The 26195-nt window shown below is 32.7% G+C and overlaps 1 protein-coding gene across 1 annotated transcript; it reads right to left on the bottom strand.

Annotated features, from left to right (window-relative positions):
- Positions 1-398: 398 nt before the first annotated feature.
- LOC110661577 (cytochrome b561 and DOMON domain-containing protein At5g47530-like) lies at positions 399-24876 on the bottom strand. The gene is made up of 4 exons (XM_058149364.1): positions 24613-24876; positions 24359-24510; positions 674-776; positions 399-596 (listed from the first exon to the last, which is right to left on the bottom strand). The coding sequence occupies exons 1-4, from the start codon at positions 24874-24876 to the stop codon at positions 399-401; spliced, it is 717 nt and encodes a 238-aa protein (XP_058005347.1).
- Positions 24877-26195: the final 1319 nt, after the last annotated feature.

Below are 26195 nucleotides of genomic sequence, written 5' to 3'. Positions count from 1 at the left end.
TTGCCCATTACAACACCATGGTAAAAGATGTGTTCCGCACAAGCAAGATTAACATGAGTATTTTCAACCTCTTTGACTTTTTCTCCACTTCATACTTGTCTTATCTAATGCTCATCTATGGATGAGTCCATTAGTGGAAATGAATGGAAATAAATGTAAATAATGCAATGTATCTTAGAATGTATTAAGAAAAGTACAATTAGTCTATTTTATATACCCAAATGCTACTGTACTCACATATCACTTCAAAATACTTCTAACACAAATAACTTCTATAAAGAGTGTCTGTTGTCCTCTAAGCATGATTTCCATTAAGCACTGTATTTATTAAAATATCAGAGCTGGCTGTTTACTTCCTTCTGATGACTATGATCCATGTGAAAACCTCCAGGAGAGCCTTAATGGTACCCCAAAAATATGATAATTCTAGTGTAAATCTTTTTCCATTTCTTTTCAGGGTCCAAAATGTCAAAGCCCTTATAGATGTTGAAGATGCTTAAAGCGATGATTGTGTATCCAATGCAATAGTGATAGATGTTCCAGTAGAGTCTGTATTTGTGATCTAGCTTTGGCCTCAAGAGTAAACCAAATACTACCTACACAACATTCCAATTCTTTTGTTAGGGGACATAGCCATCATTTTCTTAAGACCAAAAAAAAAAAGATCAATTACCCAAATGGTTGCAAGGCAGAAGAGGGTCATGCAATTGTTCCTGTGCTTGCTATACTTGATTTTAGAAAAATTGCTACTGAGTTTAAGACAAGTTCCCCATCCATCAACTGTTAGTAGTATGCCCTAGAGCATATTATGAAATTTGTATCTTGTAAATGTTTATTCCCTATAATGGCATATATCTTTTTCTTTTGAACTTAAATGGTTTCAATTTAATGGAAAATACCCTTTAGTAATTTGTTAGATGTTTCATTCTTAAAGTGTTAAAAATATGAGTGACGGAATATTCTGGTACAAGTATTATAAATTATGGTTTACAGTTTTTAATACTTCAGAGGGTAAGATTTATCCATATAAACTGTCATATTTGTTTGTTTCCATCGAGTAGTATGAGCCACTAATGATATCGAATGATAAGTCTTATGCCATATAACAAATAAAATAGGCACTTATAAGATAAGTAGGCCAAACCTATAACGTAAGATGATATGTACATGGAATTTACTCTTGTCAATACATAATCATCTAGATCATAATAGTACATATAATCCCTTGATTTGAGATAACACAGTTATCTAGTATATAGGTGGTTTAAGTTTAATACTGCTTTCATAATTGTACTGGGTATGAGTATACGGACATGTGTTGGCTCTGACTAGATATATATAGAGATAGGTGTTTAGTCAAGATAGGATCCATTACCCTAAGTAAATAGGGATAAAATCCTATGTCCATTTAAATTATTCTTGATAAGTCAAGTTCCTAGCTAGGACAAATAGACTTAGTCAGAAAAGAGTTTCTGACTAGAGAGTCTTATTAATCAAGAATTAGAATTAAAATGAGGATATATGATTCTAAGCATTAAGAGTTTGACATAAACTATGACTCTAGCTAGAATCGAGATTTTGTAATGGAGAGATTTTAGTGCATAGTATGTATAATCAAGGTTCATGAGTTAAGGATTAATTCATAACTAATTGTGTAATCATGGTACATTATGCTAGGTGTCAACCATGATTTACGAGAACTAAAAATGACAAGTGAATTCCATTTTTAAGTATGGAATAGTTTCAATACTATTAAAGAGTTAACATTACTCTCATTGACAATTAGTAATGAACCTAGTAAGTCACACACAAAAGAACAATATGATCAAAGTAAAGTTAATTTGATTAATTGATTAAATGGTTTAATTAATTAATTAAATTAAATTTTTTTTAGTTTGCAATTAGATTGCAAAGTCTCTAGTATGACTTGAAACTATATTTATTTATGGAAGTATTCAAGTAAGTATTTAAATTGTTTAAATATAAACTTGATTAATTTTCATAAGGTAAGAAATTAATTTTGGTTAATTTGACTTTAGTCAAAGGAGAGAGAGAAAGTGTAGATTAATTAGTATTTTTCCATATACTAATTAATTAAAATTTCAATTTTCTAATTATCTTAACTTGATAAGTGGACTAATAAAGATTAGAAAACACATTTTCTTATGGAATTAAGAAAAAGAAAAAAGAAAAATATTATTCTTCTTCCTCCTTTTGTTGGATGAGCCATTTCTCTCTCCTAAAACCAAATTTTTTTTTCTTCCATATATGCTTAATTCAAGAAAAATTTAAAGTTGTAACTCTTGAATTAAAGGTATAGAAATAGTTTCTATACACTTCCATAAGACTAAAACCTAGAAATAAGATTCACCTTCTCCTATTCTTGGCCGAATCAAAAGGAAGAATCAAAAGGTTTTGGTTCATTCAAGAAAGCTTTGATCAAGTTGTTTGTGTGGACAAGCTAGAGGATCAATACTTGGTGGCATTCTCTACCCGGATTAGGTATTGAAATTTGATTTTGTGCCTTAAGGGTAAAATCTTTAAAATTGATCTTGTTAATTTTAGGGCCTTTATTTCCTAATGGGAATTAGGTATCTTAGCAATTGAAATATAATTTCTCATGACCAAATTATGTGTTTTACAATAGTATAAATGGTTTGTATGTTGCATGAAACATTAGGAATGAAAAAATTTTAAATTGCTATCTTTGTACCTTTTGGTGCATTATTCTTTGAATTAGTGTCAGAGCCATTCTAATTAGCCATTAGGAAATTTTAATTCATGTTATGTGATATTTGGGACTCAAGAAAGTTATATTTGATGCAAGTTGAAGCAAGAAAGATCCAAGAAAAATTATTAATATTTGAATTAATACTATTCAGCCATGAAGTGAACTTGTTTGATCAAAATTATTTTATGGTTTTTCTTGTTATTCTTTATGGTTAAAGTGTTTAATCTAAATCCCAACATAAATATAACATGCTTACGAATGAGATTCATGAAAATTAATTTAGTTAATTTAATTTTAAATATTAGATATTTAGAATTAAATTTCATGTTCAAGAGTTGGATGTGTAAATTGTATAAGGGATGATCATGGACTTAGGAAGCCAATGTAATTATTTTCTTATTTATTCTTATAGGAATGTAATAATTAATTTTATTTTAGTGTATAAAGGTTGTAATTTATTTATTTAAGCCTTTTGAGCTCATTTATTTTGTAATTTCACCTTGGTATGCCAAGGATATTAAATGTATGACATTGGAAGAATTTACAAAAAGAAAAGGAGTTCAAGACATTAATGAAGATCAATGGGACTACAAGACTTCAAGAGTTGAATATTTGCAATCAAGATTCAAATAGATGGGTGATTACCTAGGATGCCCTTAAATCTAATCCTTGTGACTAGGATTGGATTTCCATATAATAGTCCATGATCATACCTTTTACATTATTGTTGATGAATGTATGTATGAGATATTTATATTCATGAATGTACATGAGATATGCATAGAAACCGGATAATGTGCAAAGTGAGACCTGAACACAAATAATTTGCATAGCCTGGTATATATCACTATTTCGATAACAAGTGTCGGTCCGGACAATTAAGAAAATTAGAACCACATCTAAGACACCTAGTTAAGCCATGAACACAAATAATTAGTAATTGCCAAATAGTTAAGTATAAAGAAGAAAAACAGAACGCAAAAAGTTAAATGAGCTAAAAGTCATAGCGATGGGTGACCTTCTCGGGAATGACTGTGAGGTCAATATAAACTCAAATTTCGAACCGTAAAATGTGACGCTGCAATCCTTAGGACTATTGCGAACACAGTGGAAAAGAGAAAATCACAGAAAAGAATTGTTAAGCAGGTCAAATAATTAGGTCAGAGATCCAAAAGAAATATCGAATAACTTGCAAACCGGATTGAACCAGCGAGGGGCAATTTGGTCAATTCACCCCTAGAGCTGACACCTGACCTAACTGTCCAATAAAATTGGAGAAACGAAATTTTTGGGATCAAAAATTAAATTAAAGAACTAAAGAAAAAAAATAAGATGAAAAATTCAAAAAGAAAAGAACATTATGACATCATACATTACCTAAGCATGATGAAATAAATTTTAAATTTTATAATTTGAAAATTAGAGGATAATCATTTAAAGAGACAATTTAAATAAATTAAAAAGATATTTTTTTTTTCATTCCTTTCTTCTTCTTACTGTGAGCTTTTCTCTCTCTCATCTCTCTCTTTTCTCTTCCACTTCCTCCATGAAAGCTCATTTTGAGCTTAAAGACACCTTAAAATTTGCCATATTTTCCATAACTCTTAGAATAAAAACTTACCATTTGGCCTTGTTAGAGTGATTGGAAGCAAAAGAAAGAAGAAATCTTGAAGTTTGGAAGGTTGAGAAAATTGATCAAGTGAGGTAAGTCCAACTTCTAGCTTAAATTCTTATTAAGTTCATGAATTTAAGTTTAATGGTGATGAAATGCCATGGGAGATAGAGGAAATTGTATGAGTGGAAGAGTATGGAATTCGGCTAGGTTGGGTGGATGATGAATTGAGTGGTTTGGTTTAATCAAATATGAATTCTAGTATTGTATGAAGTATATGCATGATTTAGGTAGTTGAAATTAAGTGAATTGTGTTACTTAGAAAATTATAGTTCTTGACTTTGCCTCCATACCATTATGCACCTACTGTGAGAGAAGGCACCGAGGAGAGTGCCGATTGTTGACTGGGGGATGTTTCCGATGTGGAGCTACAGACCATTTTCTACGAGATTGTCCCCATAGGAGTGTTTCCACTGCCCCACCACCGACTGAGAGATTTGCCCCTGCAGTTCAGAGGGGCAGACGACCTGCGAGACCAGAGGTGACGGGTACCTCACAGAGACCAGCTTCTGAGATGATTGAGCGACCCGAGGCTCGAGTAGCACCTCGTGTGTACGCTATGAAGGCACAAGAGGAGCCAGAGCTGGCAAACGTTGCTAGAGGTATATTTCTCATTATAAAATTTTAGTATATGTAATAATAGACCCTATGTATGAGATAAAAGTAAATAGGTACAGAACTAGTTAAGAACAAGATCGTAAAGCAAGAACTAGTAAAACAGACTAAGTAGAAGTAGTTCCTCAACAATTTACACCGAGTAAATTTCGAGGACGAAATTTTTGTTAGAGGGGAAGAATTGTAACACCCTCACTGTAGCAATTCCGTACATTCTACTGTTCCGGTGACTAGTGTCCGTCTGGACAGCTAGAATGTCTGGAAAAATATTTAGACTACAGTGAGGAGTCATAAATAACTCAAATAAGTGTAAGAAAAATTAAGGAAAAATTTTAGAAATAAAATACAATCAAGTTAAATGAGCCGGTGCCCTAGCGATGGGTGACTGCATGGGGAAGTATCAGTAAAGACAATTACCGACTCCAGACCCATGAGAAAAATTTTCAATCGGTACAGACAATTTTAGTCTATTAAGCCAAACGGAGGGCATTTTGGTCATTTCGTCTACAGAGATGATTTTTGGCCAACTTGTTCAGTTAAATAAATAATTATTATGATATAAAATATAAATAAATATTGCTACAAATTAAATTTAAATTAAGTAGAAAAGAAAAGAAAAGAAAAGAAAATTTAATTAGGATTATGACATAATGCACATGTAAGCATGATGTAATAAAAATTTGTTAGCCAATCACTATTCAACAAGCATTCATAAAAAGGTTAAAATGAGATTAAAAACCCCAAAAATCAATCATCTTTTTCCATTTTCTAGAGTTGGCCGAACCATTCCCTAAAGAAAGCTCCATAGCTTCTTCTTTTTTTCAAGCTCTATTTCTCTTAATTTCTTCCATAAATTTTCATACTCCCTTCATAAAAAAATTCATTTCTAGTCTTGGGAAAGCTATTGGTAGTAACAAAGAGAAGAAATATTGAAGTTTTGGAGAGCTTAAATTGATCTCAAAGAGGTTAGTGCACTAATTTATTTCTATTTCTTTTCTAAGTATGACAAGCTTGCTAAATTAAGTTAGATTGATATAAAATTAAAAGAAATTTATAGGAATAGGAAATTACTAAATTTTAGCAGCCATTATATGAGTTGTGGCTTGATAGTTTTGAGGAAATTATTTGTGTTTATTAGTGATATTCATGAGTAATTGTGATGAACAAATTGATTGGCATGTGTTTACATGAATTAAAGAATTGTGAGTTAGGGTTTTTGACCTAACTTTGAGGAAATTGATGTGTGTCTTGAAATGGATGATGTTGAGATGATTTAATGACCATTAGAAGTGCTATATATGTTAAATGAAGTTTGTGGAGTTGGGAGAATTGAGTTTGGGAGTGTTGATTTTTATGCAGGAAAATCGGACTTTTGAGTCCAGTGCATTTTTTGAGTTATAACTGGAGTTGTGTTGCTCCAATTGGTGTGAGGCCAATTGGAGATGAAACCTAGGACAAAATGCCCCATTTTTTATGGAGAAACCATGCCCAAATTCTGTCCATAAGTTGACCAATTTACTATCCTAATTCGGATGTCAAGACCTTGAACCTAGAAAATTGACCAAATGCATTTGCCATAACTTCTTCTAGACAAGTCTAAATGACCTGAATTTTAACCAGTGGAAAGATTAGACCTATAACTACAACTTTCATTGAGAACACCAAGCCCAAAAATGCCTTTAACCAAATGAAATTGTTAACTCAAGTTAGGATACCAAACTGACCTGCACCATTCTGCCCAGAATTTTCTGGACTAAAGCTCACCCGACCAATTTTGGAAAAATGGCAATAACTTTGTCTATAAAAATCCAAATGCAATGACAAAAATGGAAAAAGTTTTATAAGACATAGATATACAATATTGATCTTTTAACCAAAACCCAGAAACCTAGGGAACTAGGTCAATTGACTAGGTTAAATCAACATATAAATTTTGGAAATTTTCAAAGGGACCATTTGACCTCAGAACACACATTTAGCTATATCTCTTACTAGAAAACTCCAATTAGGTTGGGCCATACAGATCTGGAACCCTAAGAAATAGGGCTCCAACTTTGTTTTAGACTTGCTCCTCAAATTATGAACATAGGAACCCTAAAATGGGAGTCAAATTTTCTGATCAAAACATGAGTCCTGGTAGAACAGGGTACATGAGTCCAGGCTAGTGATTTGGCCATATTTAATTCTACAAAACTTGAAAAATTGTAATAAAAATTTATGAGTGACTATAAGACATAGAGAAACAAATTCTATGAAGGAAGTGTGGCCAAACAGTGGCCACATCCTAGTCAATCTGCTATGTAAAGATAGTGCACCAAATATGGACCTAAAGAAAAGTCCATAAAACAATTAGACATATGAGATGAAATGAATTAGAATAAATTGTTAAGCATAAAAATAACATGAATTAATGAAATTATAATTACTTAATAATATTATTATGCCCAAAGTACACCTAGACTCATTTATATAGCTTGGATCGATTGTTATACCAATTAGAGACTACATATTGCAGTACTGCCCACAGGGATAATTATTGACAGACAACATATATCTAAAATGATTATTCTACTGGCTTTATGCCTGCCCAATGGCCATAGTGCCAATTTTTATTATTACTGGCTTATGCCTGCCCGCTGGCCTTGTGCCTGATATGACCGTTGTATACTTGATAGACATACGGCTGTCTAACTTGTATACTCTCGTGTATCCAGTCTTTATAGTCTGTCATAGGTTACTTAGGCATAGAAATGAGTAGAAATCCTTAATTGAAATAAATACATGAGAAGATTGTTGAACTTTATTGAATTAAACATAAGATACATGACAAAAAGACTCCAATTAATTTATTTTGTCCAAAGTTCTATAAACATGTAAAAGACCTAGAAAATTCATAAAATTTTATATTTCCTTATAAGAATACACGTAGAATAATTATTTCAGTTATTTGTTTATTTTTATTTTAATATATGCACCACTAAGCATTATGCTTAGTACATTGGTTCTTACCACGCGTAGGTATAGGAGAGCCACAGTAGCAGTAGTAGTAGAGCCTAGACAGGACTTGAGCAGATCTGCTACAGTGTAGATTGTCACCTCACTAGTTCTTTTTGGCAGGGCTCATGTATAGTTAGATTTTGTATTTTGGTTATTGTATGTAATAAATCAGATTGAGATATGCAACAAAATTTTGGATTGTATATAAAATTATATATTATTGTGAGTAATGTTATATGAATAAAATGCAGGTTTATTTTATTTGAAAATTTTATGAGTAATGTTATGATATGGTACATGAACAATTAACATGAGAAATGATGTGACAGAATGGAATAAAAAAAATAAAAAAAAATTTCTACACATAATATAATATAAATAAATCAATATTGTACATGACAAGACAGAATAGGATGCTCTGGCACCGAATGTAGCACACTTTGCTCGGCTACGCTATAGACCGGGTAATGGGTGTCACATTTATTGGTATCAGAGCAAAGGTTTAGCCATTCCTAGGCATAGGTAAACAGAATGATATAATGTGCATAACATGCATGAGCCCTTATTTAGGAGTCGAGGTGACACTAATGCAGATCTGTTCTTTGTTTGTTTTATAGGATTAATGGAGTTCGATCCTTCAGAGGAAGGGTCTTACAGACCAGTGGAGGAGGAGGAGATTGGCAGTCATGCACCTGTCTGTAGTCAGGGGCGAGACAGAAGAGAGGAGACATTCCGGGGTACAGGAGGTAGAACGCAGCAGGCGTTTTTGGAGCAAATGACTCAGATGCTCTGCCAGTTTACCAGAGCCACCCCATAGCCTACACAACGGTCCCTACTAGAGAAATTAAGAAAGTATGGGGCCGTTGACTTTATGGGTAAGAAGGAAGATGACCCATCCGTTGCTGAGCATTGGCTAGAGCGGACTGAGAGAGTGCTGAGGCAGTTACATTGCATGCCAGAGCAACAGTTAGAGTGCGCTCTGTCGTTACTACAAGGGGAAGCCTACCAGTGGTGGGATACTGTGTCTAGAACGGTACAGCCAACGGAGCTTACTTGGGATTTCTTTCTGACTGAATTCAGAAAGAAGTATATTAGTCATATATACTTAGAGGCCCGAAGGAGAGAGTTTATGACCTTAAAGCAGAGACAGTTAACAGTCTCTGAGTATGAAAGAGAGTTTGTGAGGCTGGGTAGATATGCACGAGAGGTAATGCCTACAGAGGCAGAGAGGTGCTGTGGGTTTGAGGATGGACTGAACGATAATATCGGAATTATAGTGACGGCACATGGGTATACGGATTTCTCCCGGCTAGTGGCTGCATCACTTAATGTAGAGAGAGTACGAAATGAGGAGCAGTCTAGGAGAGATAGACAGCGAAAGAGGAGTTCTGGACAAGGTCAGTCCAATACACCAGTTTCTGAGGGTAAGAGGCCCAAGGTTTCCAAGGACCAGAGACAGGCGTCTCAGTTTACTCAGAGAGGAGGACAGTCCAGAGCGTCAGTGAGGAGTTCTCCTGGCACAGTGGTAGGGGGATCTGCCTCCATACAATTATGCACCTACTGTGAGAGAAGGCACCGAAGAGAGTGCCAATTGTTGACTGGGGATGTTTCCAATGTGGAGCTACAGACCATTTTCTATGAGATTGTCCCCATAGGAGTGTTTACACTGCCCCACCACCGACTGAGAGATCTGCCCCTACAGTTCAGAGGGGTAGACGACCTGCGAGACCAGAGGTGACGGGTACCTCACAGAGACCAGCTTCTGAGATGATTGAGTGACCCGAGGCTCGAGTAGCACCTCGTGTGTGCGCTATGATGGCAAAGGAGGAGCCAGAGCTGACAGACATTGCTAGAGGTATATTTCTCATTATAAAATTTTAGTATATGTAATAATAGACCCTATGTATGAGATAAAAGTAAATAGGTACCGAACTAGTTAAGAACAAGATCGTAAAGCCAGAACTAGTAAAACAGACTAAGTAGAAGTAGTTCCTCGACTATTTACACCGAGTAAATTTTGAGGACGAAATTTTTGTTAGAGGGGAAGAATTGTAACACCCTCACTGTAGCAATTCTGTACATTCTAATGTTCCGATGACCAGTGTCGGTCTGGACAGCTAAAACGTCTGGAAAAATATTTAGACTACAGTGAGGAGTCATAAATAACTCAAATAAGTATAAGAAAAATTAAGGAAAAATTTTAGAAATAAAATACAATCAAGTTAAATGAGCCGGTGCCCTATCAATGGGTGACCGCACGGGGAAGTATCTGTAAAGACAATTACCGACCCCAGACCCATGAGAAAATTCATGAAATAATTTTTGGGACTCCAAAGAAGAGTCATTGAGGTTTCTATGGCATTAGAATGCCAAGAAAATGTTTAGAAAAAATTTTCAATCGGTATAGACAATTTTAGTCTATTAAGCCAAACGGAGGGCATTTAGATCATTTTGTCTTCAGAGATGATTTTTGGCCAACTTGTCCAGTTAAATAAATAATTATTATGATCTAAAATATGAATAAATATTGCTACAAATTAAATTGAAATTAAGTAAAAAAGAAAAGAAAAGAAAATGAAATTTAATTAGGATTATGACATAATGCACATGTAAGCATGATGTAATAAAAATTTGTTAGCCAATCACTATTCAACAAGCATTCATAAAAAGGTTAAAATGAGATTAAAAAACCCAAAAATCACTCATCTTCTTCCATTTTCTAGAGTTGGCCGAACCATTCCCTAAAGAAAGCTCCATAACTTCTTCTTTTTTTCAAGCTCTATTTCTCTTAATTTCCTCCATAAATCTTCATACTCCCTTCACAAAAAATTCATTTCTAGTCTTGGGAAAGCTATTGGTAGTAACAAAGAGAAGAAATATTGAAGTTTTGGAGAGCTTAAATTGATCTCAAAGAGGTTAGTGCACTAATTTATTTCTATTTCTTTTCTAAGTATGACAAGCTTGCTAAATTAAGTTAGATTGATATAAAATTAAAAGAAATTTATAGGAATAGGAAATTACTAAATTTTAGCAGCCATTATATGAGTTGTGGTTTGATAGTTTTGAGGAAATTATTTGTGTTTATTAGTAATATTAATGAGTAATTGTGAAGAACAAATTGATTGGAATGTGTTTACATGAATTGAAGAATTGTGAGTTAGGGTTCTTGACCTAACTTTTAGGAAATTGATGTGTGTCTTGAAATGGATGATGTTGAGATGATTTAATGACCATTAGAAGTGCTATATATGTTAAATGAAGTTTGTGGAGTTGGGAGAATTGAGTTTGGGAGTGTTGATTTTTATGCAGGAAAATCGAACCTTTGAGTCTAGTGCATTGTTTGAGTTATAACTGGAGTTGTGTTGCTCCAATTGGTGTGAGGCCAATTGGAGATGAAACCTAGGACAAAATGCCCCATTTTTCATGAAGAAACCATGCCCAAATTCTGTCCATAAGTTGACCAATTTACTGTCCCAATTCGGATGTCCAGACCTTGAACCCAGAAAATTGACCAAAGGAACATGCATTTGGCCATAACTTCTTCTAGACAAGTTTAAATGACCTGAATTTTAACCAGTGGAAAGATTAGACCTAGGACTACAACTTTCATTGAGAACACCAAGCCCATAAATGCCTCTAACTAAATGAAATTGTTGACTCAAGTTAGGACACCAAACTGACCTGCACCATTCTGCCCAGAATTTTCTGGACTAAAGCTCACCCGACCAGTTTTGGCAAAATGGCCATAACTTGGTCTATAAAAATCCAAATGTAATGAAAGAAATGGAAAAAGTTTTATAAGACATAGATATACAATATTGATCTTTTAACCAAAACCCAAAAACCTAGGGAACTAGGTCAATTGACTAGGTTGAGTTAACATATAAATTCTGAAAATTTTCAAAGGGACCATTTGACCTCAGAACACACATTTAGCTATATCTCCTACTAGAAAACTCTAATTAGGTTGGGCCATACAGATCTGGAACCCTAAGAAATAGGGCTCCAACTTTGTTTTAGACTTGCTCCTCAAATTATGAACATAGGAACCCTAAAATGGGAGTCAAATTTTCTGATCTAAACATGAGTCCTGGTAGAACAGAGTGCATGAGTCCAGGCTAGTGATTTGGCCATAATTAATTCTACAAAACTTGAAAAATTGTAATAAAAATTTTTGAGTGACTATAAGACATAGAGAAACAAATTCTATGAAGGGAGTGTGGCCAAACAGTGGCCACATCCTAGTCAATCTGCTATGTAAAGACAGTGCACCAAATCTGAACCTAAAGAAAAGTCCATAAAACAATTAGGCATATGAGATGAAATGAATTAGAATAAATTGTTAAGCATAAAAATAACATGAATTAATGAAATTATAATTACTTAATAATATTATTATGCCCAAAGTACATCTAGACTCATTTATATAGCATGGATTGATTGGTTTACCAATTAGGGACTACATATTACAGTACTGCCCACAGGGATAATCATTGACAGACAACATATGTCTAAGATGATTATTCTACTGGCTTTATGCCTGCCCGATGGCCATAATGCCAATTTTTATTATTACTGGCTTATGCCTGCCCGCTGGCATTGTGTCTGATATGACCGTTGTATACTTGATAGAAATATGGCTGTCTAACTTATATACTCCCGTGTATCCAGTCTTTATAGTCTGTCATAGGTTACTTGGGCACAGAAATGAGTAGAAATCCTTAATCGAAATAAATACATGAGAAGATTGTTATGGTGAACTTCATTGAATTAAACATAAGATACATGATAAAAAGACTCTGATTAATTTATTTTGTCCAAAGTTCTATAAACATGTAAAAGACCTAGAAAATTCATAAAATTTTATATTTCCTTATAAGAATACACGTAGAATAATTATTTCAGTTATTTTTTTTTTATTTCAATATATGCACCACTAAGCATTATGCTTAGCGCATTGGTTCTTACCACGCGTAGAGCCTAGATAGGAGCAGCAGTAGAGCCTAGACAGGACTTGAGCAGATTTGCTACAGTGTAGATTGTCACCTCACCAGTTCTTTTTGGTAGGGCTCATGTATAGTTAGATTTTGTATTTTAGTTATTATATGTAATAAATCAGATTGAGATATACAATTAAATTTTGGATTGTATATAAAATTGTATATTATTGTGAGTAATGTTATATGAATAAAATGCAGTTTTATTTTATTTGAAAATTTTATGAGTAATGTTATGATATGGTACATGAACAATTAACATGAGAAATGATGTGATAGAATGGGATAAAAAAAAATAAAAAAATAATTTCTACACATAATATAATATAAATGAATTAATATTGTACATGACAAGATAGAATATGATGCTCCGACACCGAATGTAGCACACTTTGCTCGGCTACACTATAGACTGGGTAAGGGGTGTCACATGTTACATCCACTACCAGTACCGGAATGGAAATGGGAGAGGATAACTATGGATTTTGTGATGGGCCTTCCGAGGACACAGAAGAGTCATGGTGCAGTATGGGTTATAGTTGACAGACTGACCAAGTCTACTCATTTTCTGCCAGTACGAATGGACTATAGCTTGGAAAGATTGGCCAAGTTGTATATTGATGAGATAGTAAGACTGCATGGAGTGCTAGTATCCATCGTATTAGATAGAGATCCTAGGTTCACTTCTAGATTCTAGGGTAGTCTTCAGAGAGCCCTAGGAACTAGATTGAACTTCAGTATGGCATTCCACCCACAGACAGATGGCCAGTCTGAAAGGGTAATTCAGGTTTTGGAGGACATGCTACGGGCTTGTGTGATTGAGTTTGAGGGCAGTTGGGACACACACTTGCCTTTGATTGAGTTTGCTTACAACAATAGCTACCAATCAAGCATTGGGATGCCTCTATATGAAGCTTTTTATGGCAGGAAATGTAGAACCCCATTGTGTTGGGATGAGGTAGGCGAAAGAAAGATGATTGGGCCAGAAATTATTCAGCAAACTGAAGAGAAAATCATATTGATCAGAGATCGACTTAAGACTACATCAGACTATCAGAAGTCTTATATTGATATGAAGAAAAGGGATATTGAGTATGCAGTGGGTGACAAAATATTCCTCAAGGTTTCCCTTTGGAAGAAAATTATGAGATTCGGTAGAAAGGGGAAACTGAGTCCTCTTTTCATTGGGCCATATGAGGTTCTGGAGAGAGTGGGTCCTTTGGCATATCGCTTGGCACTACCTCCAGAGTTGGAGAAGATAAATAACGCCTTCCATGTGTCTATGTTAAGGAGGTATCGATCAGACCCATCTCATGTACTACCATTAGAAGAGATTGAGGTGAATCCAGACATCACGTATGAAGAAGAACCCATAGAGATTCTGGCTTATGAGGTGAAGCAGCTGTGGAACAAGCAGATACCGTTAGTGAAAGTGTTGTGGAACCATCATTTAGGCCAGGAGGCTACTTAGGAACGAGAGGACATGAGGAGACAGCACCCACATCTATTCAGAAATTGATACCAGGTAAAATTTTGAGATGAAATTTATTTTTAGGGGGGGGGGGGAATTGTAACACCCCTATTTGCATAGCCTGGTATACATCACTGTTCCGGTGACTTGTGTCGGTCCAGACAATTAAGAGAATTAGAACCACGTCTAAGACACCTAGTTAAGCCCTAAACACAAATAATTAGTAATTACCAAATAGTTAAGTATAAAGAAGAAAAATAAAACACAAAAAGTTAAATAAGCCGGGAGTCATAGCGATGGGTGACCTTCTCGGGAATGACTGCAAGGTTAATATAAACTCAAATTTCAAACCGTAAAATGTGACGCTGCGGTCCTTAGGACTATTGTGAACACAGTGGAAAAGAGAAATTCACAGAAAAGAATTATTAAGCAGGTCAAATAATTAGGTCAGAGATCCAGAAGAAATATCGAATAACTTGCAAACTATATTGAACTAGCGAGGGGCAATTTGGTCAATTCACTCCTAGAGCTAACACCTGACTTAACTGTCCAATAAAATTGGAGAAGCGAAATTTTTGGGATCGAGAATTAAATTAAAGAACTAAAAAAAAAAATAAGATGAAAAATTCAAAAAGAAAAAAATATTATGACATCATACATTACCTAAGCATGATGAAATAAATTTTAAATTTTATAATTTGAAAATTAGAGGATAATCATTTAAAGAGACAATTTAAATAAATTAAAAAGACATTTTTTTTCATTCCTTTCTTCTTCTTGCCGTGAGCTTTTCTCTCTCTCATCTCTCTCTTTTCTCTTCCACTTCCTCCATGAAAGCTCATTTTGAGCTTAAAGACACCTTAAAATTTGCCATATTTTCCATAACCCCTAGAATAAAAACTTACCATTTGGCCTTGTTAGAGTGATTAGAAGCAAAAGAAAGAAGAAATCTTAAAGTTTGGAAGGTTGAGAAAATTGATCAAGTGAGGTAAGTCCAACTTCAAGCTTAAATTCTTATTAAGTTCATGAATTTAAGTTTAATGGTGATGAAATGCCATGAGAGATAGAGGCAATTGTATGAGTGGAAGAGTATAAAATTCGGCTAGGTTGGGTGGATGATGAATTGAATAGTTTGGTTTAATCAAATATGAATTCTAGTATTGTATGAAGTATATGCATGATTTAAGTAGTTGAAATTGAGTGAATTGTGTTACTTAGAAAATTAGGGTTCTTGACTTAGGGTTTGGAAAAGAAAAATTGTAGAAATTGGTCAATGAATGTAAATTACCTTATTTGAGTTGAGAACTGGTCAATTGTGACCATTTGTGGTGTGTGTGATTTGTTAGAAATAAGTTTCAATTCGGATTGGTTAGGGTCAATATGCAGGCAGCTTGACCTAGGTCCCTTTCAGGGATCAAAACTAAAAATTTACCTACCCAATTGATGTGAAGCCAATTTGGAATGAAACTAGACACAAAATGACTCATTTTTCATCTAGGAATCATGCCTAGAAAGTGACCATAACTTAGTGAACAATTAGACGAAATCTAGAATTGGCAAACTGACCTGTACAAAAATGACTAAATGAACAGTAGTTACGTAAATGACCATAACTTGGTCTAGGAAGATCCAAATGACCTGAATTTTATACTGATAGAAGTCTGAGACATAGCCCTACAACTTTCATGAAGAAAACAAACCTAAATTTTGACCATAACCTGTTTCAAAAGCCACCTGCAGTCAACCCACAAAAACTGCCATTATCCAGTGAATGCCCAGAATTCTAGGTAAAACCAAATCCGGCCAGCCATATTCAAATGGCTATAACTTAGGCTACAAAACTCCAAATAGAGTGATTCAAAAAGAGAAATGAAGTTAAGACAATAAGGAACAACTTCTATGAAGAAAATTTAGCCAAATTTCTACAGTAACATGACCAATGGAATAGTACAAAATAGGACAACAAATCTGGAAAATTGAAATTTGTACTTAGGAGACCTAAAATTTGAAGGAACAACTAAAACCAATAAAATTGATAACAAAAATGTGGTATGTGGGTATAATTAGATTTTCCATACCTTTTAAGTATAAGAAAGTCAATAGTTTGACTTAAATAATACCATGAATAGTAACCCCGACATAAAAAATTTCCAAGAACGTAAGTTTAAGCATATTGGGGCTAGAGTTGAGCATATATGAGTTTAATTATTGGATTTATTGTGAGATAAGATACTGAAACACTGTCAATTATGTGTTTTAGCGGAAAAAGACTCGAAAAATCTAAGAGACTGAGTTAAGGCTTAGAGGCAACTCACATTAGGTTTGTGCACAATAAACTTATGTAATTATTTTCTAAGTGAAAAGTTGAATTGTTATGCTTTATGAAATCGCTGTGTTGTTTATAAATTGTGTTGCCATTTTGTGACTGCAAAAATGACTTTAGAAATTGTTTGGGATCTTTCCTAAATTATTTGAGTACTTTGTTTTGAATTGATTTTGTGTTCACACTTAGCATGACAGTACCACATTATTCCTCCTCTATTTATGGGGTTGAGATTGTTTATTTTCCTCCCTCTCTGGCTTACTAGTTGAGGTTGTAGATCGGATGAGTATTCATTAGCTAGCTATCCACCTCCCTCATTGATTTCGATTAGTGGGGTTGTAGATTGCTTTATCGTGGTGTACAATACGACATTGATCGAAAATTTTGTGTTATGGCTTAAGTTGTGTATAAATTGGCAACACTGTCTTTTTTAAATTGTTTGACCAAAATTATGTTGTAATGAGTTTTGATAATTTGTGAAATATTTAAATTGTGATTTATCAATGAATGTTTTATGTAATGCATTTCGAATTTTTATTGTGCACCACTGAGTATTTTTATACTCAACGATAGCTTATTTTGTTATCGCAGATAAGGGCAAGGAGAAAGCAGCAGAGTGAGCTGCTATTGAGATAGAGGACTAAATTGACCTTTTTGGTACGGGTATTTATTTATACCTTTGTAGTTATTTTGATGTAAATATTGTAATGCCATATGTATTAATGTAAAGTTGTACAGTAAATTGTAATATAGCATTTTGGATTTTCTTTTTGTAAATTAAGATCTGTATTTGTAAATTAAATATTAAATGCAATGTGAATGAATTTATGAGATATTTTGAAATGACAAATTTTGATTGAATTGTGGACTTGAATTGCATTATGATGAACTAAGTTATTTTGGTGGTTGGAAGTTGTGAAAACAAATATTGGAAGTGCTTTTTACAGGTTTTTGAAGAACTATTTTCTCAAAATACAGACGGCACTCTGCCAAAATTTTACTAAATTGTGGAAAAATAAAAATGGATAAAAATTTTTACTAGTTTTAAAACTTTAATTAAATATTTTTTTAATTCCTACCAGAATGCTCACCACTTCCAAAATGTAAGAAAATGGTTTTAAAATCCCTTGTAGTATACTTAATGAGTTATCGGTAGGTGAAGTTCGATAGTTCATTAGGTATTCTACGGGATCATGCTATGCCTTACAGAGGGGTAAAGTGTGACATGAAATTTTGAGTATTAGGAGCTAAATCAATGATTAAACCTCACATGAGATGTGAAGAGTAAAGTTTTACTTATAAATTGTTATGAATCTAAGAATAGATGTACTTAAGGATAATTAACAATTTGTAAGAATTCAATCACTCACTAGAAATCCTAAATCCACTCAAATTGGGTTTTCTGTTTTTCACTTTAGAAGTGTAGGATTCGCCAAATTAGTGAGAGAACCAATTTGATTAAAAGACCATGATCATTTTGGTTAGTTACATGATACAATCTATTAATTGGAAATCTTGTTACTTGTTACAGTTTAATCTGATAAAATGGCAATATAACCATCCAATGTTCTTGCTAGTGTACTTGATAATAATAGGCTAGCTAGGCCTAACTTCTCGGATTGGTTAAGAAATCTAAATATTGTCTTGAATTTAGAACATATAGGATATGTTCTAGATTCTAAAGTTCTTGGTTCTTTACCAAAATGGGCTACTCCAAAGGAATGTGACACTTTAGATAGGTAGAAAGAGCATGACATGCAAGTATGCTAGCTTTTATAACTAATGAGTTACAAAAGCAATATGAGAAAATGCAATATGCATTTAAAATCCTAAATCAACTGCAAGAGTTATATGGTGAGCATAGCAGAAATGCTAGATATGAGATATGTAAGCAGTTATTTAGGATGAAGATGAGTGAAGGGATGGATGTGGGAGTTTGTGTGCACAAGATAATTAGGATTATTGAGTAGCTTGAAGCACTTGATTTTACTATGGACTTCACATTGCAAACAGATTTGATCTTATAATCCCTTTCAGAGTCATTTGGATCTTTTATCACAAATTTTCATATGACTAAACAAGAATGCACCTTAGCTGGTCTACTAAATTTGCTGGTTATTGCACAGGGTAATATGCCTGGCAATAAAGGGAAATAAGTTAATTTAATTGCCTCTTCTTCTAAAAAGTCCAAGAATTAGAAAAGCAACAAAAATAAGAAAACTTTTGTCCCTGGTCCTTCTAGCAGAATTGCTAAAAACCAATCCTAGAAGAAAAAGAAGACTAAAACTATTACTGACAAAGGAAAATGTTTCCATTGTCAAAAGGATGGGCATTGGAAAAGGAACTGCCTAGAGTATTTGGCATCTTTGAAGAGCAAAAAAGATAAGCCTTTAGAAGGTATGTCCATATCTTGTTATTTAGATTCTGATAATACTCATAGTTTATCTACAGCTTGGCTTTTAGATACTAGTGCAAGTTCTCACATATGTTTTGATATGCAGGAACTAGCAAACAGTGAAAGCTTGGAAGCACTGGATGTTAGACTCCAGATTGGCAATGGAGCAACTATTGCAACATTAGCCATAGGGTCTAAATCATTGTATTTAAAAGAACATATTTTGTTTTTGGACCATGTATTATATGTACCTGATACTTTTAAAAACATCATTTTTGTATTTAGTTTGACTAGTAATGGATATGAATTTCATTTCATAGATGATGTTTGCAATATTTATTTTAGAAATAAAATTGTTGGCATGGGTTATTTGTAAGATGACCTTTATTATTTAGATAATGAAAACAAAACAACTCTAAGCAATCAAATTGAGTTTAATGCAATCATTGAAATCAAATCAAGTCTAAGACAACTTTGGCATTTAAGATTAGGTCATATTACAGAAGATGGAATTACAAAATTAGAAAAAATAGGGATTTTATTCTCATTAGGTTTTGAACTTACCCCAATTTGTGAATCATGTCTTCAAGGCAAAATGACAAGATCACCTTTTAGTGGACAAGGATTAAGAGCTAAAGAAGTTTTGGAACTAGTACATAGTGATGTATTTGGTCCATTTAAAGAAATAGCACGAGGCGGTTTTTTCTACTTCATTATCTTTACAGATGATAAATCAAGGTATGGATATTTGTATTTCATGAAATACAAACATGAATCCTTTGAAAAGTTCAAAGAATTCAAATCTGAAGTAGAAAAACAAATAGGAAAAAGTATTAAAACTCTAAGATCAGATCAAGGAGGTGAATACTTAAGTACTAAATTTAATGAGTTCTTAAAAGAACATGGCATTGTTTCTCAATTAACTCCTCTAGAAATGCCACAATTAAATGGTGTATCTGAAAGGAGAAATCATACTCTAGTGGATATGGTATGAAGTATGATGAGCTATACCGAGCTTTCAATCTCCTTATGGGGATTTCCATTAGAAATAGCTTTGTACCTTTTTAATCGTGTCCCTTCCAAATCAATTTCTTCCACTCCATATGAGATACGGTATGGAAAGCAACCAAGTCTTAAACATGTTAAAATTTGGGATTGTCCAACTTATATCAAAAAGCTAAAGACTGATAAATTGGAAATAAAATTAGAAAAGGGACAGTTTGTTGGATATCCAAAAGATAGTTTTGGATATTATTTCTATCTTCCTACATCACAAAGAGTTGTGATAAGTAGAGATGCTCTTTTGCTTAAGAAAGAGTTTATTCAAGAAGATGGCAAAGGAAGGAAGATAGAATGAGAATTAGAGAATTCTGATCAACAAATAGATAAACTAGATATTGATCCATCCAGTAAGCCTAAACCTATTTATAATGATGTCTCCTCATCAATTCCTCGAAGATCAAGTAGAATATCTCATCTTCTGGATAGATATGGATTTCTTTATGAGAATGAACAAGAGTTATTTGTTCATAAAGAAGTAGATCATGGTGATGATCCTATGACTTATGAAGCTATATCAGATGTATACTCTTCAAAATGGATAGATGCCATGAAATCTAAAATGGATTTCATGTACAAGAATCAAGTTTGGGATCTTGTAGACTCACTTAAAAGTATTGTACCAATAGGAAATAAATGGATTTTCAAAAAGAAAATTGGTTCTGATGGAAAGGTAGAGACCTATAAAGCAAGGCTAGTAGCGAAAGGGTTTCGCTAGAGACAAGGTATCGATTATGAAGAGACATTTTCTCCTGTAGCCATGCTAAAATCCATTAGAATTTTATTAGCTATAATAGCGCACTATGATTGTGAGATTTAGCAAATGGATGTCAAAAGTGGTTTTATCAATGGATACATAGAGGAAAATATTTTCACGGAACAGCCTAAGAGTTTTGAATCTAAGGATGGTTCTAAAGTATGCAAGCTTAAAAGATCTATTTATGGTCTAAAACAAGCTCCGAGGAGTTGGAACATTTATTTTGATGAAGCCATTAAATCTTTTGATTTTATCAAAAATAAAGATGAGCCATGTGTGTACAAGAAGGCTAGTGGGTGTGCACTCACTTTCCTCATCTTGTATGTGGATGACATATTATTAATGTGTAATGATATCGATATGCTAACAATTATAAAAATCTAGTTGTTTAATACTTTCTCAATGAAAGACTTACCTATATTCTGGGAATTCGTATCTATAGAGATAAATTAAAAAGAATGATAGGTTTATCCCAAAGTTTATGCTTGAAAAAGGTGTTAAAAAGTTTTAACATACTTGATTCCAAGAGAGTATTATTGCCTGTAAGACACGGTATCTATCTTTCTAAAGAAAGAGAAAAAATGGTAAGAATTCCATATGCTTTAGTAATAGGGAGTCTCATGTATGCTATATTGTGTGCAAGGCCGAATATCGCTTATGCTATTAGTTTGACTAGCAAGTTTCAATCCAATCCAAGTTTAGAATACTAGACTGCAGTCAAGAATATCCTTAAGTACTTGAGAAGAACTAAGAATTTACTCTTGATATATGGAATAGGTGATTTACATCTAGATAGATTTATAGATTCTAATTTTTAATCAGATATAAATGATATAAAGTCTATCTCAGGTTTTGTGTTTATTTGTAAAAGAGGTGCAATCAGCAAAAAAAGTTCCAAGCAAACAACAACTGTAGATTTCACTATAGAGGCCGAATATATTGCTGTATCTGGTGCTGCAAAAGAAGCTATTTGGATAAAAAAGTTAGTTACAGAACTTAGAGTGGTTCCTTCAATTGTGTCACCAATTACTCTATACCGTGAGAATAATGGTGCTATTATTCAAGCAAAAAAACTTCGGTCTCACCAGAAATTCAAACACATAAAAAGGCGTTATTATATTATCAGAGAAATAATTGGGAGAGGCGATGCAGCCATGCAGAAGATAGCTTCAGTTGAGAACCCAGCTGATCCATTCACTAAGGCCACGACATAAAACCAATTGGATCGACATCTTGAGAAGATGGGTCTAAGATTTTGCAATGATTAGCTCAAGTACAAGTGGGAGATTGTTAGTAGTATGCCCTAGAGCGTATTATGAAATTTGTATCTTGTAAATGTTTATTTCTTATAATGGAATATATCCTTTTCTTTGGAATTTAAATGGTTTAAATTTAATGGAAAATATCCTTTAGTAACTTGTTAGATGTTTCATTCTCAAAGTGTTAAGAATATGAGTGATGAAATATTTTGGTACAAGTACTATAAATTATGATTTATAATTTTGGATACTTCAGAGGATAAGATTTATCTATATAAACTTTCATATTTGTTTATTTCTATCGATTAGTATGAGATACTAATGATATGGAATGGCGAGTCTCAGCCATATAGCAAACAAAGTGGGCACTTATAAGATAAGTAGGTCAAACTAATGATGTCAGATGATATTTACATGGAGTTTACTCTTGTCAATACATAATCTTCTAGATCATAATAATACATATAATCCCTTGACCTGAGATAACGTAGTTATTTTGTATATAGATGGTTTGAGCTTGATACTGCTTTAATGCTTGTATTGAGTATGAATATACAAGCATATATTGGCTCCAACTAGTTATATATAAAGATAAGTATTTAGTCAAGATAGGATTTGTTATCCTAAGTAAATAGGGATAAAATCCTATATCCATTTAAATTGTTCTTGATAAGTCAAGTTCTTGACTAGGACAAATAAACTTAGGCAGAAAAGATTTTCTAACTAGAGAGTCTTATTAATCAAGAATTAGAATTAAAATGAAGACATATGATTCTAAGCATTAAGAGTTTGACATAAACTATGACTCTAGCTAGAATCGGGATTTTGAAACGGAGAGATTTTACTACATGGTATGTATGATCAAGATTCATAAGTTAATGATTAATTCATAACTAATTGGGTATTCACGGTAGATTATGCTAGGTGTCAACCATAATTTATGAGAACTAAAAATGAAAAGGAAATTTCATTTTAAGTATGAAATAGTTCTAATAATATTAAAGAGTTAATATTATTCTCATTGCCAATTAGTAATGAATCTAGTAAGTCACATACAAAAGAACAATATAATTAAAGCAAAATTAATTTGATTAATTGATTAAATGGATTAATTAATTAATCAAATTAATATTTTTTTAGTTTGTAATTAGATTTCAAAGTCTCTAGCATGACTTAAAATTAAATTTATTTATGAAAGTATTCAAGTAAATATTTAAATTATTTAAATATAAACTTGATTAATTTTCATAAGGTAAGAAATTAATTTTGGTTAATTTGACTTTAGTCAAAGGAGAGAGAAAATGTAGATTAATTAGTATTTTTCCATATACTAATTAATTAATATTTTAATTTTCTAAACATCTTAACTTGACAAGTGGACTAATAAAGACTAGAAAACACATTTTCTTATGGAATTAAATATGGACACTTGTAAAGTTAATTATAATTAGAAAAAATAAAATATTTACGAGAAAAAAAATAGAAAAAACAAAATATTCTTCTTCTTCCTCCTTAAAAAATAAAGAAAAAGCAAAATATTCTTCTTCTTCCTCCTTCTGTTGGCCGAACCATTTCTCTCTCCCAAAACCAAATTTTCTTTCCTCCTTACATGCTTAATGTAAGAGGAATTTAAAGTTGTAACTTTTGAATTAAAGGTATAGAAATAGTTTTTATACACTTCCATTATACTAAAATCTAGAAAACCCTAAGATTCACCTTCTCTTATTCTTGGCCGAATCAAAAGAAAGAATCGAAGGGGTTTTGGTTCATTTAAGAAAGTTTTGATCAAGTTGTTTGTGTGGACAAGCTAGAGGATCAACACTTGGTGGTCTTCTCTATTCGAATTAGGCGTTAGAATTTGATTCTATGCCTTAGGGACAAAATCTTTAAATTTGATCTTGTTAATTTTAGAGCTTTTGTTTCCTAATGACAAATAGGTATGTTAGCAATTGAAATATAATTTCTCATGACCAAATTATGTGTTTTGCAATAGTATAAATGGTTTGTATATTGCATGAAACACTAGAAATGAAAAAATTTTTAAATTGCTATCTTTGCACCCTTTGATGCATTTTTCTTTCAGCAACACCAATGATACAGGCAGAGGATTGGCAAGCAACATGTAGGTAAAACCATGCTGGATTTGCTACCTCGAACACCTTCAAGTACCTGGCTATCATCATTCCTATAGGCATGAGAACTCCCCCGCTCAGTGCATTTAATACACCATGAACCTGAAAATTCATAATATATTACCATTACAATCCATTTTTTAACTTTTTATCGCTTACTCATCTAGTTAATTATAATGAAATTGATTGACTATGTTCACTTAAATTCTTCTTGCTGCTTGTTCCGGAAACTGGTACTGGTGCAACTGGTGCTAATGCTTTGTTTGCTGAATCCATGGCATGAGTACTAAAACTAGTTCCACTCATGCTACCTTTCTTAGTACTCAACATAGGAAGATTGCTGCAAGCGGTGAACACTTGATTGCTAGAGAAAGTATGGGTCTGGCATGTTTGAGCTAAAGATGATGGAACACATATTGAGATAAGAACAACACAAGAGAACAAAGCAGTTCTCAAAGATTTATCCATGGCTAATTAATAAGTTTATGATGAAAATAGACGATATCAGTTGCCGAGATGTCTCGATGGATTGATACTGCCTCGAGGGAACAAGTTTTTAGTATGTGGGTATGTGCTAAAATTGTTTACTGAGGTGTGGTTTGAGAGTTGTGGATCCTGAAAGTTGAGATGTATTATATATACAAGAGTCTCTGAGAAGCAGTGAAGAAGGGAAAGTGGGCTTCTTGGAAAGTTGCGGTTTTTTTTTACTAATTCCGCCTGAAATTGGAAGATTTTCATTTGCACATTATATATTAGATTATAATCCATATTTTTAATAAATTATAATCAAAATACTAATTTCTAGTCTATTATTTTAATTTGTAAAAAAATATGTATGATTTTCTTGGGCTACATCTCTTTTACTTAATTAATTTATATGTTTATTATTAATTCCTTTTTTTTATTTATTTTAAAATATTAAATTTTATAAAAAATAAATTACGTACATTGATAATAAAGCATAATTGATATTTTTAATAAATTAGCAAGTTAAATTAAAAATATTAATTATCAAGTAAATATTCATTTTATATATATATATATATATATATATATAGTTTGCTTTTGGATTTAAGATCACTCTCAACTCACACTTACAAGATTAAAAGAGTAATAAGAATCGAAGAGAGAATTTGTTAAGAACAAGAGATTCGTTTTTTGTGGTTTTTTTTACTAATTTCGCCTGAAATTGGTGGAAGGAAATTGGAAGATTTTCATTTGTACATTATATATTAGATTATTATCCATATTTTTAATAAATTATAATCAAAATACTAATTTCTAGTCTATTATTTTAATTTGTAAAAAAATATGTATGATTTTCTTGGGCTACATCTCTTTTACTTAATTAATTTATATGTTTATTATTAATTCTTTATTTTTTTATTTATTTTAAAATATTAAATTTTATAAAAAATAAATTACGTACATTGATAATAAAGCATAATTGATATTTTTAATAAATTAGCAAGTTAAATTAAAAATATTAATTATCAAGTCAATATTCGTTATATATCAAGCTTCACAATATATATATATATATATATAGTTTGCTTTTAGATCTAAGATCACTCTCAACTCGCAATTACAAGATTGAAAGAGTAATAAGAATCAAAGAGAGAATTTGTTAAGAACAAGAGATTAGTTTTGAGATTCAAGAATGAAAGCACTAAACATTCATTAGAAATCACAAACACCCACTTTTAGCCATAACACCCGTTGAATTGGACAATTCAGAAGCTTGCATTTGGCGAAATTTGACGCAGTTTGGCAGCAAGGAGAATGTA

Source organism: Hevea brasiliensis, chromosome 7, assembly GCF_030052815.1.
Source record: "Hevea brasiliensis isolate MT/VB/25A 57/8 chromosome 7, ASM3005281v1, whole genome shotgun sequence".
NCBI lineage: Eukaryota > Viridiplantae > Streptophyta > Magnoliopsida > Malpighiales > Euphorbiaceae > Hevea > Hevea brasiliensis.
This window is presented reverse-complemented; position numbering and strand designations above follow the sequence as displayed.

Excerpts from the sequence above, each read along its gene's own strand:
- LOC110661577 (XM_058149364.1), bottom strand. The coding sequence starts at position 24,876 with ATGGATAAATCTTTGAGAACTGCTTTGTTCTCTTGTGTTGTTCTTATC. Across the intron at positions 24,511-24,612 it reads GAACAAGCAGCAAGAAGAAT|GTTCATGGTGTATTAAATGC; the intron begins TTAAGTGAACAT and ends ATGAATTTTCAG. Across the intron at positions 777-24,358 it reads GCCTGTATCATTGGTGTTGC|TGGATGGGGAACTTGTCTTA; the intron begins TGAAAGAAAAAT and ends ACTAACAGTTGA.